The 18201-nt window shown below is 45.3% G+C and overlaps 1 protein-coding gene and 2 pseudogenes across 1 annotated transcript; 1 reads left to right on the plus strand and 2 right to left on the minus strand.

Annotated features, from left to right (window-relative positions):
* Positions 1-2534: 2534 nt before the first annotated feature.
* On the minus strand, positions 2535-3264 carry LOC123454790 (annotated as a pseudogene).
* Positions 3265-8904: 5640 nt separating this feature from the next.
* Positions 8905-9392, plus strand: LOC101606927 (annotated as a pseudogene).
* A 3650-nt stretch (positions 9393-13042) lies between these two features.
* On the minus strand, positions 13043-13821 carry LOC101606636 (calcineurin B homologous protein 3-like). The gene has a single exon (XM_045134523.1). It carries the CDS (start codon positions 13819-13821, stop codon positions 13159-13161), a length of 663 nt encoding a protein of 220 aa, XP_044990458.1. The 3' UTR covers positions 13043-13158.
* Positions 13822-18201: the final 4380 nt, after the last annotated feature.

The raw sequence follows: 18201 nt of genomic DNA on the forward strand, positions 1-18201 counted from the left end.
GATTAAAACTACATTGAGATTCCATCTCACTCCTGTCAGATTGGCCACCATCAGGAAAACAAATGATCATAAATGTTGGGGGGATGTGGAAAAAGAGGAACCCTTCTACACTGCTGGTGGGAATGCAATCTGGTCCAGCCATTGTGGAGGTTCCTAAAACAGCTAAAGATTGATCTACCATATGACCCAGCTATAGCACTCCTAGGCATATATCCAAAGGACTCATCTCATTTCCTTAGAAGTATGTGCTCAACCATGTTTACTGCTGCTCAATTTATAATAGCTGGGAAATGGAACCAGCCTAGATGTCCCTCAACTGATGAGTGAATAATGAAGATATGGCACATTTATACAATGGAATTCTACTCAGCGGTAAAGAAAAATGAAGTTATGAAATCTGCAGAAAAATGGATGGACCTGGAAAGGATTATACTAAGTGAGGTAACCCAGGCCCAGAAAGCCAAGCGCCACATGTTCTCTCTCATATGTGGATACTAGCTACAGATGATTGGGCTTCTGCGTGAGAAGGAAAATACTTGGTAGCAGAGGCCAGTAAGTTAAAAAGGAGACATAAAGGGAAGAGAAAGGAAGGGATGAGGGTACTTAATAGGCTGGTATTGTATATATGTAAGTACAATGATTGAGATGGAGAGGTAATATGATGGAGAATGGAATTTCAAAGGGGAAAGTGGGGGGGGGGGAGGGAGGGAATTACCATGGGACTTTTTTTTATAATCATGGAAAATGCTAATAAAAATTAAAAAAAAAAGAAGAAGAAAATTACAAACTGTAATGGAGCCTGGCCTTGAACTCCTGATCCTCCTGCCTCCACCTCCTGAGTGCTGGGATTACAGTGGTAAGCCACAACACCTAGTTAAGATCTCACGGATACCTGTGGTGGTTAATCTCAGTTGTTAACTTGACAGGATTCAGAATCACGATGAATGCAAATGCTGGGGAGCGGAGTGTCTGGGCTTTTCTAGGTCAACCGAGGGGTGGCACCACTCTGGGCTGGACTGCATAAAAAAGAGAGAGCACCAGCACTTATCTCTCTGCTTCATGACGATGAACACAACGTGACCACTGGCCATGCTCCTGTTGCCATGCCCTCTCCACCATGATGGACTGGAACCTTCAACTGCCACCTGAAATAAAGCCTTCCTCAAGATGTTTCTTTGGGTGTTTTGACCCGGTAATGAGAAAGACACTAATAATGGTACCTTTTATCTCACTGAGAATTTTTATCACAAGTGTTTGGTGGTCTCTGTGAAATGCTTTCTGTGAAGCTACCAGGATGACAGGAATCAACAAATAGTCCGCTTTTTAACTCATAGGAAGCTTAAAAACAGACCCAAGTCATCTGCAATGTAGAAATCATAGCACTTGTCAGCGTAGAAGGTAACTGACTGGAAATGGGCACAAGGCAGCTTTCTGTTTAGATGACGTGTTGGTAGTGGTGATAACAATACTTTACATATGCCAAAACTCAGGGAGTCACAAACTTGGTTTGTGCGTGCCAGAATTTTACTTCACTGAAGTTAGCACATAAAAACGCTGCCACCCTAATGGGCTTACAACCTTCAACTTGGTAAGACATTCCCTGTAGGATTGGGAAATTTTAAGTGTCTTCCAACTCTTCTAGGACACTTCTGAGGACATGTTTTATAGAAACTTCTAGATTTAAGCTGAGTAAAAATTTTATGGCTGCTCCCTGCTGCTGATGTATGTATTATTTTTCTTTGAGACAAGAGCCTCCTAACCATAGCCCTGGCTGGCCTTAAACTCACAGCAAACCTCCTACCTCAGCCTCCTGAGGGCTGGAATTACAACCACATCTGGCTTCATTTAACAGTTACTGAGTGCGTACCTTGTGTCAGGCACTGGGAAGGCAGGGTAGATTAGACAGCAAAGTCCCTGCCCTATTGGAGCTTTTATTTCTATTGAAACAGACTGGGTCACTTCCATCCTAGAACTTTTCCTTCCTCCATGGTAGATTCGTCCTTCCTGAGCCTCCTGTGCACATATTATATTATCTAATAAGGTTGTGGTGGTTTGATTCAGGTGTTCCCCCATAAACTTAGGTGTTCTGCATGCTAGGTTCCCAGCTGATGGAGATTTGGGAATTAACATGTCCTGGAGAGAATGTATTATTGGGGGCGGGCTTATGGGTGTTATAGCCAGTTTCCCCATGCCAGTGTTTGACACATACCTCTGTTGCTATTGTCCACCTTACACTGGCCAGGGGGTGATGTCCACCCTCTGCTCATGCCATCGTTTTCTGTGCCATCATGGGGCTTCCTACTCGAGCCTGTAAGCCAAAATAAACCTCTTTTTTTTCCCCACAAGCTGCTTTTACTAGGCTATGCAGTCTCCCATACACTGTGACATAATTAGCTCTGGCCAACATACCCATTTATGAACAACTCTTCTCTGTTATGACCACTCAGATAATTGAAATACGTTAAGCATCTATAGTGACAACATAAGCTTATTTCCTGTAGGAATCCTCTGAGGAAGGACAGTCCTGGTCACCCTCATCTTCCGCATGAACTCGCTGGTGAGTTATAAGACTTGAGCTCCAGCTGAAGCCTTTCCCACACGCCTCGCACCTGTACGGCTTCTCTCCAGTGTGGACCCTCTGGTGGTCGTGGAGGTAGGACCTCTGCCGGGAGCGCTTTCCACACACGTCACATCGGTAGGGTTTTTCTCCCGTGTGGACCCCGCGGTGAGCCAGGAAGTTCGAGGCCCGACAGACCTACACTGAAGCCTTTCCCACACTCTGCACACTGGTATGGCTTCTCTCCTGCGTGGATGCTCTGGTGCACTTGAAGACTTGAGAACTGACTGAAGGCCTTCCCGCACTTCTCACATTTGTAGGGCTTCTCTCCCGTGTGGATTCTACGGTGGACATTCAGGTCTGAGCTCCGGCTGAAGCCCTTCCCGCAGGTGCCGCACTTGTACGGCTTCTCACCCGTGTGTCCCCGCTGGTGGGCCAGGAGATGCGAGGCCTGGCTGAAGCCCTTCCCGCACTGCTCACACTTACAGGGTTTTTCCCCCTGTGTGCACTCTAAAATGGATGTGAAAGTCAGAGCCACGGCTGAAGCCTTTCCCACAGGCATCACACTGATGGGGCTTCTGTCCACTATGGCCTCTCTGATGGTCCAGAAGACCTGAGGCCCGACAGAAGCCCTTTGCACGCTCCTCACACTTGCACGGCTTCTCTGCAGTGTGGCTTATCCGATGGGCCTGAAGGTGTGAGGCCATGCTGAAGCCTTTCCCACACGCCTCACCGTGATGGGGTTTCTCCCTTGTGTGGGCTCTGCGGTGAATGCTGAGGTGTGAGCTGAAGCACACAGCACACATTTGTATGGCTTCTCCCCGGTGTGGACTCATCCATGGGCTTGTCGTGGGTGCCCATCCCACACTCTTTGCATTTGTCCGGCTTCTGCCCACTGTGAACTCTCCGATGGGCCTGCAGAGAGGAGCTCTGATTGAAGGCCAGCCCACACCCGCTCACACCCCCAGGGCTTCTCCAACAGAGGGGCTGGGCGATGGGCACTTTTCCCGGCGCTCCTCCCGCACTCCTCGGCGTGCCTGGGCCGCTGTCCAGCGAGGACGCTCTGGTGATGGACAAAGTGTGGCCTTTGGCTGAAGCTTTCACACGATGCCGCGGGCTGGGACGATCTGTCTCTATTGTGCGCAGGCCGATGGGACTGAAGACTTGAAAGCCGAGGGAGGGCGCGATCACCCTTTCTGCACCTTTAGGGCTTCTTGCCTGCGTTAACTGGAAGGTGAAAGACGCCAATGGCCCTTCTCCTGCATGCCTCCCCTTTGCTGGGCCTTTTGTGGCCATGTGCTGTGATGTGAGCTGGGAGATGTGAATGCTGAATGAAACCTTCACTGAGCTCCTCTTCACCCCGGGCGCCCCCTCGTCTTTCCAGCTGAGAACCAGCTTCTCCGAAGTTCACCAGGAGACCTTTACAGCTGGTTAACTCCCTTGAAACATGCCGCCAGGTTTGTGAGCAGAAAAGCTCCTCATGGGCCAGGTGTCTGAATCCTACGTCTTGAAGACACTCCGTTTTATTAGCCTTCTTGTCTCCTAAAAGCATAAGGAGAATTTGGTGACCTGTCATGTGGTAGCTGCATTCAGAGACGATCAAGTTATGCGCTTAGGGATAGGGCCACAGCCTAAGACCTCTGAACCAGAGAATGGTTCCATTTTACTTTATTTATTTATTTATTTGAGAGTGACAGACAGAGAGAGAATGGGCGCACCAGGGCCTTCAGTCACTGCAAACGAACTCCAGATGAGTGCACCCCCTTGTGCATCTGGCTAACGTGGGTCCTGGGGAATCGAGCCTCGAACCAGGGTCCTTAGGCTTCACAGGCAAGCACTTAACCACTAAGCCATCTCTCCAGCCCTAATTTCTTTTTTTAATATTTTATTTTAATTTATTTATTTATTTGAGAGAGAGGCAGACAGAGAATTGGGCTCATCAGAGTCTCCAGCTGCTGCATGCACCACCTTGTGCATCTGGCTTATATGGGTCCTGGGGAGTTGACCGTGGATCCTTTGGCTTTTCAGGCAAGCAACTTAACCACTAAGCCATCTCTCCAGCCCTATCTTTTTTTTTTTTTTTTTTTTTTTTTGGTTTTTGGTTTTCGAGGTAGGGTCTCACCCTAGCCCAGGCTGACCTGGAATTCACTATGGAGTCTCAGGGTGGCCTCGAATTTATGGCAATCCTCCTACCTCTGCCTCCCGCGTGCTGGGATTAAAGGCGTGCGCCACCACGCCCAGCTAATTTTTTAAATTTTTTTGTTCATTTTTATTTATTTATTTGAAAGTGACAGAGAGAGAGGGAGAGAAAGAGACAGATAGAGAGAGAATGGGCGCACCAGGGCTTCCAGCCACTGCAAAAGAACTCCAGACGTGTGCGCCCCCTTGTGCATCTGGCTAACGTGGGTCCTGGGGAAACGTGCCTCGAACTGGGGTTCTTAGGCTCCACAGGCAAGCACTTAACCACTAAGCCATCTCTCCAGCCCCTGTGATAGGAGTTTTTTAAAGGGCTTCATGTGAACTATATTGGATTGTTTTTCTAAGTATGTTTTAAAAGGTAACAAAGTTATGTTTATGCACTAATTGTGATCAGAAAAGCCAGGAGAAGTTGATGGTATTCATTAGGTTTTGATGAAATGGATCAGTACCTTTTAACCATTGTATAGTAGGGATAAAACACTAACTTGATGTGTATTCAATTTAAATTGTTATGTATTTTTTAATTACTAAGAAAATAAACAGGTTTTGTACATTTGAGGGTTTATTTTTCCCCCAGAAGCCTCCATCTTTTTTGTGTTACTGTGCTTTCCCGTACCAAAAAGAATGTTGGCAAAAGCAGCCTTCAGCACAAATACTTTTTTAAATGAATAATGGTAGCCTAAAACTTAATATTTTTATAAAATGTTGTAATATTGTTTTGTGGATAATTGAAATAAAAATCTCATTGAATGCAAAAATATATATTTTTTCACAGCAGGGTGTGGTGACACACACGTTTAATCCCAGCAGAGGCAGAGGTAGGAGGATTGCCATGTGTTCAAGGCCACCCTGGGACTACAGAGTGAATTCCAGGTCAGCTTGAGCTAAAATGAGACCTTACCTTGAAAAAAAATTTCTTTTCACTTATTTATAAGGAGAGAGAGAGAGAGAATGGGCACGCCAGGGACTCCAGCCACTGCAAATGAACTCCAGATATATGTGCCACCACGTGCATCTGGCATTACATGGGTCCTACAGAATTGAACCGGGTCCTTAGGCTTGTTAGGCAAACGCCTTAACTCCTAAGCCTTCCCTCCAACCCCTGGAGGTTTTTTGTTTGGTTTGGTTTGGTTTTAACAGAGCCAGGAGGCCAGGGCATACACATCCCCATTCTGTCTCAAATATCTATGTTTGAAAAAGAGCTGGGGAGATGGCTTTGTAAGGAAAGTGTAAGAGAAAAGCAAAAGAAAACACTGGACTTGATCTCTACAGACAGTTTATTGAGAGAAATGGTGAGGGGCAGCAGCCTTCCTGCAGTGTGAATTGAAGGCTGAATCACTGAGTCAGGCTGGGGTTCAAACTTGTAAGGAGGATCCTAAGACAAACCAGCTGCAGGTCCAATGAAAGTAGATAAGGAACTGAAGTTGTTTTTTCTGAGCTAAGAGAAGATTATCAATCAGGAGAGTTGTGAAGACTGAATGTCCCCTTCTTTATGGCCTTCTAATCTTAAGATTAGTTATTAACTCTTTAGCCCCCTGTAGTTTTCAGGAAGGGCTATTAATCCTTCAGGTTTACCAATTGCTTGTCCCTGGCCTTGCAAGAATGGCGTCCGATTCCTCAGCAGTTATGTAAAGCCAGAAGCAAAACGTGGTGCAAGCATCTGACCTTTCATTGCAGCAGCAGTAGACCCTGACATGTGTCCTCTAGGAAATAAAGAAAAATTTTAAAATGAAATAAAGACTAAAAAAAAATTGGAGGTTTGGGGCTGGAGAGTTGGCTTAGCAATTAAGGCATTTTCCTGCAGAGCCAAAGGAGCCAGATTCAATTCTCCAGGACCCAGGTAAGCCAGATGCCCACAAGGTGGCACCTGCATGTGGAGCTCATTTGCAGTGGCTACAGGCTGTGGTGCACCCATTCTCTCTGTTTCTCTTTGTCTACCTCTCTTCCTTCCTCCCTCCCTCCCTCTCCCTCTCAAAATAAAAATAAAAATAAAATAAATTGGAGTTTAAAAAAAACACGTTTATTTATTTGTTTGAGAGAAACAGGCAGAGAGAGAGAGAGAGAGTTCTTTGAAAAGATAAAAAAAAAAGATAAAAAAGTCGGGGGAGGGAGGGTATCAACATGGGGTAGTTTTTATAATCATGGAAGTTGTTAATAAGAAAAAAATTTAATTATAGATGAAAAAGCACTATCACAACAGATACCAGAGAAATTTAAAAAAAATCATAGGGACATACTATAAGAATATATACTCCACTAAGTTTGAAAATCTGAAAGAAATGGATGATTTCTTTGATTTATATAACCTACCAAAATTAAATCGAGATAAAATTAACCACTTAAATAGATCTATAGCAAGTATAGAGATCCAAACAGTTATACCAAAAAAAGAAAAAAAAATCTCCCAAGCTGGGCATGGTGGCACATGCCTTTAATCCCAGCACTCAGGAGGCAGAGGTAGGAGGATTGCTGTGAGTTCAGGCCACCCTGAGATTACATAGTGAATTCCAGGTCAGCCTGGACCAGAGTGAGACCCCTACCTTGGAAAACCAGAAAAAAAAAAAATCTCCCAACTAAACAAAGTCCAGGCCCAGATGGATTCACTGGTGAATTTTACCAGACCTTCATGGAAGAACTAACACCAATGCTTCTCAAACTTTTCCATAAAATAGAAAAGGAAGGAATCCTACCAAACTCCTTCTATGAAGCCAGCATTACCCGGATACTAAAACCAGACAAAGATAGAACAAAAAAAGAAAATTATAGACTAATCTCCTTCATGAACATAGATGCAAAAATTCTCGAAAAAATATTGGCAGAAAAGCCAGGTGTGGTGGTGCATGCTTTTGATCTCAGCACTCGTGAGGCAGAGGTAAGTGGATCGCTATGAGTTCGAGGCCCCCCTGAGATTACATTGTAAATTCTAGGTAAGCCTGGGGGCACCACACACTCTAAGGGACAGTGACTTTGTTAGAGGATCTGGTTGTCATAATACCTCCTCTTGCATACATACTCTGCTCTGTTTTTCATTGAAAGTGTACATTGTTTAGTTAAATTTTAGAATCTGCCTGTATTTTGTTCCACTCAGCCTACTTGAATACTCTCATAGCAGGCAAACCCAACATCAAGGGTCACTTTTGTAGATACTCTGAGGATACAAAATAAATACACAGAAATCAGTAGCCTTCACATATGCTAACAACAAACACAGAGGATGAAATCAGAGAATCACTCACATTCACAACTGCATCAAGAATAAATAAATAAAGCATCTTGGAATGAACCTAACCAAGGAAGTGAACGATCTCTACAATGAAAACCTTAAAACACTCAAGTGAGGAATTACAGAACACACTAGGAAATGGAAAGATATCCCTTGTTCTTGGATTGAAAGAATCAATATTGTGAAAAATGGCAATCTTACCAAAAGCAATCTACACATCAAAATTCCAAAGGCGATTGGGGCACGCGTGCCGTTGAAAACACAGAGAACGCATGTTTCTGGTGTTCCGTCAAGGCCCATGTCTCCTTCCCTGGGGTTCCCATGTCATCCTCTGGTCAGGCCGGGGCGGCTCAGGAGGGGCTGCAAGGCCCGGGGAAGGCGTCTGCTGTCGGCGTCACAGGTGGCAGGGATGCAGGACCTCTGCGGTTCACCTCACTCTCGGGCTCCTCACTCTCCCTCCCTCCCTCCTTCCCTTCTTCCTTCCCTTCCTTTCCTCCCCTTTTTTATTGACAGCTTCCATACTTACTGACAATGAACCATGATAATTCCCTCCCTTACCCCACTTTCTCCTCCATAACTCCACTCTCCATCACATCCCCTCCCCCTCTCAATCAGCCTTTTATTTTGACGTCATGATCTTTTCCTCCTCTTATGAAGGTCTTGTGTAGGTAGTGTCAGGCACTGTGAGGTCATGGATATCCAGGCCCTTTTATGTCTGGAGGAGCACGTTGTAAGGAGTCCTACCCTTCCTTTGGCTCTTACATTCTTTCTGCCACCTCTTCCGCAATGGACCCTAAGCCTTGGAAGGCGTGATAAGAGATATTGCAGTGCTGAGCACTCCTCTGTCACTTCTTCTCAGCACCACGGTGCCTTCTGAGTCACCGTCATCTGAAAACAGAAGCTTCTCTAACCAAAACTGGTCATAATGGTTGGCGAGGGAATCAATGGCGACTACGCAGTAGAAATCCACAAGTACTCATCACGTTTGAGGGAGCTGTCGGGGCGGTGGGTGACATGCTGAACGTCACAATGTCTGCTTCTAGAAATGAGCTGCTGCAGAAGTTAGATCCGCTTGAACAAGCAAAGGTGGATTTAGTTTCTGCATACACATTAAACTCAATGTTTTGGGCTTATTGGGCAACTCAAGGAGTGAGTCCTGAGGAACATCCAATGAAGCGAGAATTGGAAAGGACCAGAGTGCACGCAAACAAAGCGAAGAGATAACAGACAAGAGGAAGGCTGCCAGTCTGGACAGCAATCTGTGAAAAATGCTCTCTGGGAACCAAAACCAAAAAAAGAAACGCATCAAAAGTTGCTAAAAGGAAAAAAATAAAACTTAACCTTTTGGTTTTGAGTTTATCATTTTTATCCAGTGTCACCAAGCGGATGATCATTTGGCCGTGTGAGGTATAAATGTATTCCTTGTTGAAGTTACATATAAACTTACGTTTTTTTCAAATGCTGAATTTTCTTTTTTAAAAAAGAGATTGTGTTTTAGTTTTCCTAAAGTTTTTAATGTTGTAAGATATTTTATATTTGTAATTTACCATTTCTCTCTGTGTCTTTGGTTTTTCCGGGGTAGGGTCTCACTCTAGCCCCGCTGACCTGGAACTTTCTCTGTAATCCCAAGCTGCCCTTGAACTCACAGCAATCCTCCTACCTCTGTTTCCTGAGTCCTGTGATTAAAGGCATGTGCCACCACGCCTGACTACAATCTCTTTTGACACACTTAACACAGGTCAATCCTGAAAGTCCATTGTAAGGAACTGTGAAATTGAAATCTTCTTTATACAAATTTGTAGAATAAGGATCAAATGAAATATGCTGTATATAGGCCGAAGTTATAAGCTCATTAATTTTAACCAATTTGTTTTAAGAATGAAATGACTTAAATACTTACTTCTCCCCTATGTAGTTAGTTCAACTTGTTTCCATGATTTTAGGAGTTAGTCAAAATGTGAAATTAAATTTAAGATTATACTTAGTTCTTGGCATGTTGCTTCAATGTCCTGTTTAAAATAAATTACATTCCCATTAACATTTGAATGGAAAGTAAGGTTGTATGTTAATGGCTGAATTTGTGTCTGATACTCTTAATAAAGGTAACAGTGTGTAGCTGACTTATTTATTTACTCCTGTGAGTAAATACACCTTCCAGATTAGGAAGGTGTTTCAGAAGTCCTACATGGTAGAGAAATTAATGATTTTTGTTTGTTCTCTTGGTCTTATTTTTTTTGGATTTTTTATTACATATTTTCTAGGCTGCATCATGTATTTATAAGTGTTTCAAAACAACTTTTGTTGTTACACCATGTCCCTTAAGTACAAGAGAAATCCAAGAGATTATATTGTATGTATATTTGATATATTTGTCTCAGTAAATTCTGTATATTAAATCATTTTTAAAACTGCAAAAAAAAAAAAAATTCCAAAGGCATTCTTCACAGGAACAGAAAAAACAATCCAAAATTCCATTTAGAAGCACAAAAAACCTTGAATATCTCAAACAATTTTGAGTAACAAAAATAAGGCTGGTGGTATCACCATATTTGATTTTAACCTATATTACAGAGCCATAGTAACAACAACAGCAAGGTACTGGCAAGAACAGTCATATAGATCAGTGGAACAGAATAAAGGACCCAGATGTAAGCCCAGGTAGCTACAGCAACACAGGTTTGATTCCCCAGGACCCACATAAGCCAGATGCATAAGGTGGCACATGTGTCTGAAATTCATTTGCAATAGCTGGAGGCCCTGACACAACCATTATTTGTCTTTATCTGCCTATTTTTTCTCTCTGTGTCTCAAATAAGTAAACAAAAAGTAAAGATTTCTCACAAATATGGATTGTTTTGGTTTTTCAAGGTAGGGTCTCACTATAGCTCAGGCTGACCTGGAATTCACTATGTAGTCTCAGGCTGGCCTCGAGCTCACGGCAATCCTCCTACCTCTGCCTCCCGAGTGCTGGGATTAAAGCCGTGGGGCACCATGCCCAGCAATTTTTTTTTTTTTTTTAATGTTAGGAAGCCTTTCCACACATTATTTTCATTCAAGAAGTTTCTCATCAGTATGGATTCTTTCTTCCTTTTTTTTTTTCCCCATGGTAGGGTCTCACTCTAGCCCAGGCTGATTAAGAATTCACTATGTTGGGCTGGAGAGATGGCTTAGCGGTTAAGCGCTTGCCTGTGAAGCCTAAGGACCCCGGTTCGAGGCTCGGTTCCCCAGGTCCCACGTTAGCCAGATGCACAAGGGGGCACACAGGTCTGGAGTTCGTTTGCAGAGGCTGGAAGCCCTGACGCGCCCATTCCCTCTCTCTCCCTCTATCTGTCTTTCTCTCTGTGTCTGTCACTCTCAAATAAATAAATAAATAAAATTTTTAAAAAGAATTCACTATGTAGTCTCAGGATGGTCTCGAACTCATAGCAATCCTCCTACTTCTGCCTCCTGAGTGCTGGCATTAAAGGCATGTGCCACGCCTACCAGCTGAAATTTTTTATAGTAAGGTGATAACTTCAACTGAAAATCTTTCCACACTTTTACATACATAGACTTCTCTCTACAGCATGGGTTCTCTCATGTACAACAACATGGATCCCCAACAAGGTCTTCCCTCACTTCCTACCACCATAGGGTTTTTCCACCAGTGAGAGATCTCTGATGAGCAGTAAGTCAAGAGGCACAACAAATATTCTTCTCACATTCTTTATATTCAGAGGGCTTTTCTGTTGTGTGAGTTCTCAAATGTTCTTGAAACTCTGAGCAGGGCTGAAGTAATGGCTTAATGGTTAAGGCGCTTGCCTGCAAAGCCTAAGGACCCAAGTTCCAGTCTCCAAATTCCACGTAAGCCAGATGCACAAAAGTGAGGGAAGCACATGGTCACACCTGACCTCTAGGTGGCACAAGGGTATGGAGCTCAATTGTAGTGGCTGAGGCCCTGGCATGCCAATGTCTCTCTCTCTAAAATTAAAAAGAAAAAGAAAAAAAAAGAAGAAACAGCCATGATTCCAAGCCTTCTGACATTCCCTAACCACACAAAGTTTCTATTAAGGATTCTTTTGACATGCTGGAGAGGTGGCTTAGTGGTTAATGCATTTTCCTGAAAACTCTTAGGACCCTAGTTCAATTCCCCAGTACCCACACAAGCTAGATGTACAAGGTGGCAAATGCATCTGTAGTTTACAAGTTGTAGTACCTGGGCCAGAGTGAAACCCTACCTTGTAAAACCAATTAAAAAAAAAAAAACTTTTATTTATTTGGCCTGGAGAGATGGCTTAGTAGTTAAGGTGCTTGCCTGCAAAGCCAAAGGACGCAGGTTCAACTCCCCAGGACCCACATAAGCCAGATACACAAGGTGGCACATGCATTTGGAGTTCATTTGTAGTGGCTATAGGCCCTGGCGTGCCCATTCTCCCCCTACCTGCTTCTTTCTCCCACCCTCTCTCAAATAAAAAAAAAAATTAATAATAAAAACATTTAAAAAATTAAAAGATATATGTATTTGTTTGCAAGCAGGGAGAAATAGGAGACAGAGAGAATGGGCATGCCAGGGCTTCCAGCAGGTACAAATGACTCCAGATGCATGAGCCACTTTGCATCTGGCTTTATGTGGGTACTGGGGGATAAACATTGGTCCTTAGACTTTGCAGGTAAGCACCTACTGAGCCATTCTCCAGTCCATCTCACCCCGGGAGGGGGGCTAGGACTTTTAAATGGCTATCTTGAAATAAAGCATGACTTAAAAAATGGAAATAATCTAAAATTCTTATTACCTTCTAATTGACTTTAAACATATTTATTTATTTGAGAGAGAGAATAGGCGCGCCAGGGCCTCCAGCCACTGCAAGCGAACTCCAGATGCATGCACCACCCTGTGCATCTGGCTTATGTGGGTCCCGGGGCATCGAACCATGGTCCAATGACTTCCAGCCCGGTTTCAAATATTATATTGAAAGTCTTCAGATTTTATTTTATTTTTTTCCCATTTTATTGTCTTTATTCTTAAGAGATCAAAGCAGTGAGCTCCCACGCTCCATATCCTACGGACACAAAAAACGAGAAGCTTGGCCTTGGTAATTCAGCTGAGGAGGGGTAGGGTGGCACGCCCCGGGTCGGGCTCCAGGCCATGCAAGAGGCCCGTGCAGCGCTGGCAGCTTCTCCCAGGGGTGCCGGAAGCCGGTCAGTGGTTAATGGTCTCCAAGTTAAGGAAGCTGACTTGCATGTTGGCCGCGATGTCGAAGCCCTGCCAGGTCTTCAGGAAGTCCTCGAAGGAGATGCCCGGGTACTCCTTACTCGCGTCCTTAGGCCGGCTCGACACCGCGTCCGCCTCCCTCATGGCGCCTTGGGCGATGCTGCGCGCGATGAGGCGAACGCTGTCCTTCTCTTTCTGGGCCCTGCGGCCTCCGTAGAGCAGCTCCTCCACCACGTTGCTGTACTCGTCCAGGGTGATGAGGCCGTCGAAGTCGCCGTCGAACATGTGGAAGAGGAACTTCATCTTCTCCTTGCGCAAGCGCTCCACCTCCTCGGAGCCGGAGCCCACGGCCCAGTCCACGGGGCGGAAGTAGCCGATGATGGTCAGGAAGTCGTCGAAGTTAATCTCGTCGGCCAGGCCGCCGGTCCCCTTGCGCAGGTTCCGCTTGTCGAAGAAGGCCCGGGTGATCTCGGAGCCGATGGGGTTGAGCTGCAGGTTGGCGATGTGCAGGAAGTCGTCCTGGCGGAGGGTCGGCCGGCCCCCGCTCAGCTGCCGGAACCGCTGGTGCAGGTGCTTGATCTCGTCCCACGAGAAGTCCGTCCGGCTCTGCAGGTCCTGTTGCTGCTTGGACTTGGACTGGGCGGCGCCCATGGCGCGGGCGGGCGGGGCCTGAGGGAGTGGGCGTGGTCAAGCGGGAGGGTGGGGTCTGGGAGAGGGCGGGGCTTGGAGGCGGGGCGGGGCCTGGGGAGGGTGGAGCCTGGAGTGGGAGGTTGAGCTTGGGATGCGGGGTGGGAGGTGGGAGGCTGGCTCACCTCGGATGCTCAGCGCTAGGATTGATTCAAGGAGGGTCTGGTCCTGATGTGGACATTCAGATTACTTCGGTTACCAAGGCAACCTCTTGTTATGTCACACACCCCGCTTGACGATTCTTTGTGGGCCTGGCCTTTCCAAGTTCAGTCATGAAGCACGTTATAACACGTTTTATATAAAAATCGACCCTGCAGGGGCTGGAGAGATGGTTCAGCGGCTAAGGTGCTCGCTTGCAAAGCCAAATGACCCAGGTTAGAATCTCCCGTATAGCTAGATGCACAGAATTTGACGCAGCTGGACGCCCTGGTGTATCCATTCTCTCTCCCTGTGTGTCTCTCTCTTCTCTCTTTCTGCTTGCAAATAAAATCAAATCAAGTAATTATATTATATATATTTAAATCTTTCCTTGGGTTTCCTAGGGGTCCTCGGGGAAACCATAAAAATTTGCTCCTTGGCCTAAAGAAACAAGCTACAGATCCTGGAGAGATGGCTTAGCAGTTAAGGCACTTGCCTGTGAAGCCTACAGACTCAGGTTCAATCCCCCAGAACTCATGTACACCAGATATCTGCACTTGGTGGAGCATGCATCTGGAGTTTGTTTGCAGTGGCTGGAAGTCCTGGCATGCCCATTCTCTCTCTCTCTCTCTGCCTCTGTCTCTGTCTGTTGCTCTCAAATAAATAAATGAAAATAAACAGACATTATTTTGAAAATATTTTATTTTCTTAGTATATATATAGAGAGAGAACGCCCCCTTGTGCATCTGGCTAATGTGGGTCCTGGGGAATTGAGCCTTGAATTGAGGTCTTCAGGCTTCTCAGGCAAGCACTTAACTGCTAAGCCATCTCTCCAGCCCAATAAAATATTTTTTAAAACGAGAGAGAGAGAAGGAGGGGGCTGGAGAAATTGCTTAGTGGTTAAGGCACTTGCCTGGAAAGCCAAACAACTCAGGTTCGATTCCCCAGGACCAATGTAAGCCAGATGCAGAAGGTGGCACATGTATGTGGAATTTGCAGTGGCAGGAGGCCCTGGCACACCCAGACTCTCTCTGCCTCTCTCTCTCTCTCTCTTTCAAATAAATAAAAAGTTATAAAAAGAAAGATACAGAATTTAATCAGCTTCAAAGGCTGGGGAGATGGCACAGTGGTTAGAGGTGCTTGCTTGCAAAGCCTTTGGGTCTGGGTTCAGTTCTCCAGTCAGACTATAAAGTTTTAGAGGCATTTGTTTGCTGCAGCAAGAGATCGTGGTGAGTCTATATACACAGTACAAGTAAGTAAATACACAAATAATTTAAATTAGCTCCAAGCAAATGTGATGATGTTTTGTTCCTACCATCCATTCACAATAAAACAAAAACACATAGTGGTTTGAAAAGCTGTGAAGATGGCTCAATGGTTAAAGGCACTGGCTCGCAAAGCCTGACAGCTCAGTTAGATTCTCCAGTACCTTCATAAAGCCAGATGCCCAAAGTGAGGCGTGGAAGCTATAGAGATGGCTTAGCGATTGAGGCACTTACCTGCAAAGCTGAATGATCCCCTAATACCCCCGTAAGCCAGATGCACAAAGTGACAAGTTCCTTTGTAGTGACTAGAGCCCCTGGTACACCAATTCTCTCTCTCACTCTTAACTCTTTTTCTCAAAAAAAAAAAAAAAAAGTGAGGCTTGGGTCTGGAATTTATTTTATTTTAATTAATTAATTTATATTTTGGTTTCTTGAGGTAGGGTTTCATTCTAGCCCAGGCTGACCTGGAATTCACTGCGTAGTCTCAGGGTGGCCTTGAACTCACAGCGATCCTCCTGCCTGTGCCTCCTGAGTGCTGGGATTAAAGGCGTGCACCACTATGCCCAGCTTTGGGTCTGGAATTTATTTGCAGTGGCAAGAGACCCTGGTGCACTATTCTATCTTTCTCTCACCCACTTCTTGTAAATCAATTTTTTTCTGTGGTTTTTCAAGGTAGGGGGTCACTATGTAGTCTCAGGCTGGCTTCGAACTCTTAGTGTGGCAGTGTTCCTCCTCCCTCAGCTCCTGAGTGCTGGGATTAAAGGTGTGCACCACCACATCCTTCTGGCTTTCTGAGGTAGGGTCTCTCTCTCTCGCCTACAGGCTGGCCTTGAACTCACAAAGATCCTCTTACCTCAACCTCTGAAGTACTGAGTGCTAGGATTAAAGGCATGTGTCATCACACCTGGCATTATTTAGTTTTTTGAGGTAGAGTCCCTCTCTAGCCAAGGCTGACCTGGAATTCACTATGTAGTCTCAGGGTGGCCTTGAACTCACGGTGATCTTCCTACTTCTGTCTCTCCAGTGCTGGGATTAAAGGAATGCACCACCACACCCAGCTCTAAAGTTTTATTTTATTTTATGTACTTATTTATTTGAGAGACAGAGAGAGAAAGAGACAGGGGAAAAGAGAGAATGGGCATGCCAGGGCCTCCAGCCCCTGTAAATGAACTCCAGATGCATGTAGCACCTTGTATCTGGTTTACATGGGTTTTGGGGAGTTGAACCTGAGTCCTTAGGCTTGGTGGGAAAGTTCCCTAACCGCTAAACCGTTTCTTGGGGATGGAGAGATGGCTTAGTGGTTAAGGTACTTGCCTGCGAAGCCTAAGTACTCAGGTTTGACTCTCCAGGTTCCACATAAGTCATATGCACAGTGACACAAGTGTGCAAAATTGCACATTTGCACAAGGAGGCAGACGTGTCTGGAGTTCAATTGCAGTGGCTGGAGGCCCTAGCATACCAATTGTCTTTCTCTTTCTCTCTCCTTCTCTCCCTTCCACATAAAAAAAAAAGCAAGTTGGGCATGGTGGTGCACGCCTTTAATCTCAGCACTTGGGAGGCAGAGGTAGGAGGATCGCCATGAGTTCAAAGCCACACTGAGACTACATAGTGAATTCAAGGTTAGCCTGAGCTAGAGCAATATCCTGCTTTGAAAAAAGCAACATATTTATTTGCAAGCAGAGAGATACCCACACAGAATGGGCATGCCAGGACCTCTAGCTGCTGCAAACAAACTCCAGACACAGGTACCACCTTGTACATCTGGCTTACATGGGTACTGGGGAATCAAACCTGAGTCCTTAGGCTTTGTAGGCAAGTGCCTTACCTACTGAGCCATCTCTCCAGCCCTTGAATAAATATTTTTAAAAATTGCTGGATGTGGTGATGCACGCCTCTAATCTCAGTATTTGGGAAGCAGCGGTAGGAGGATCCTCTGAGTTCAAAGCCAGCCTGAGACTATATACGGTATTCCAGGTCAACCTGGGCTAGAATGAGACCCTACCTTAAATTTAAAACCAATAAAATAAAACATAAAAAGTTAAAAAAAAGACTGGAGAAGATGGCTTAGTGGTTAAGGCACTTGCCTGCAAAGCCAAAGGTCCCTAGGTCAATTCCCTAGTACCCAAGTAAGCCAGATGCACAAGGAGGCACATGCATCTGGAGTTTGTTTGCAGTGATTGGAAGCCTTGGCGTGCCCATTCTCTCTCTCTCTTTCACTCTTTCTCTCTACCTTTTTCTCTATCTCTCCCAAACAAGTATATATATATATATGTTTAAAAAAAACTTGGGCATGGCTATGCCCATCTGTTACTCCAGTCCTTGGGGGACAGAGACCAGCGAATCCCTGTAGTAGAGATTAGCGCAGTTCTGGGCTGCGGGTAAGAGCTCACCTCACGGATATATGTGGATGAGTGTGACAAGAGAAGGACACCCAGGGTTCTCCTCTGGCCTCCACGCGTACGTGCGTAAAGCACGCTTCTGCACACACCTGTGAATAGACCACACGTCACACACACACCACGCCATACACATATTCTACACACACACACACACACACACACACGTATGTGTGCAAAAAAAAAAAAAAGTTGACTCAGTAGGTTAATAATGCTTGCTGCTTAAACATGAGGGCCTCTTTGGGCTGGAGACCGGCAAGTTGGAACCCATGTAAAAAGCTGAGTGTATGGGCTGGAGAGATGGCTTAGCGGTTAAGCGCTTGCCTGTGAAGCCTAAGGACCCCGGTTCGAGGCTCAGTTCCCCAGGTCCCACGTTAGCCAGATGCACAAGGGGGCACACGCGTCTGGAGTTCGTTTGCAGAGGCTGGAAGCCCTGGCATGCCCATTCTCTCTCTCTCTCCCTCTATGTCTTTCTCTCTGTGTCTGTCGCTCTCAAATAAATAAAAATTTAAAAAAAAAAAAAAAAAAGCTGAGTGTAGCCATGA

This window comes from Jaculus jaculus, chromosome 14 (genome assembly GCF_020740685.1).
Source record: "Jaculus jaculus isolate mJacJac1 chromosome 14, mJacJac1.mat.Y.cur, whole genome shotgun sequence".
In the NCBI taxonomy this organism is placed as follows: Eukaryota; Metazoa; Chordata; class Mammalia; order Rodentia; family Dipodidae; genus Jaculus; species Jaculus jaculus.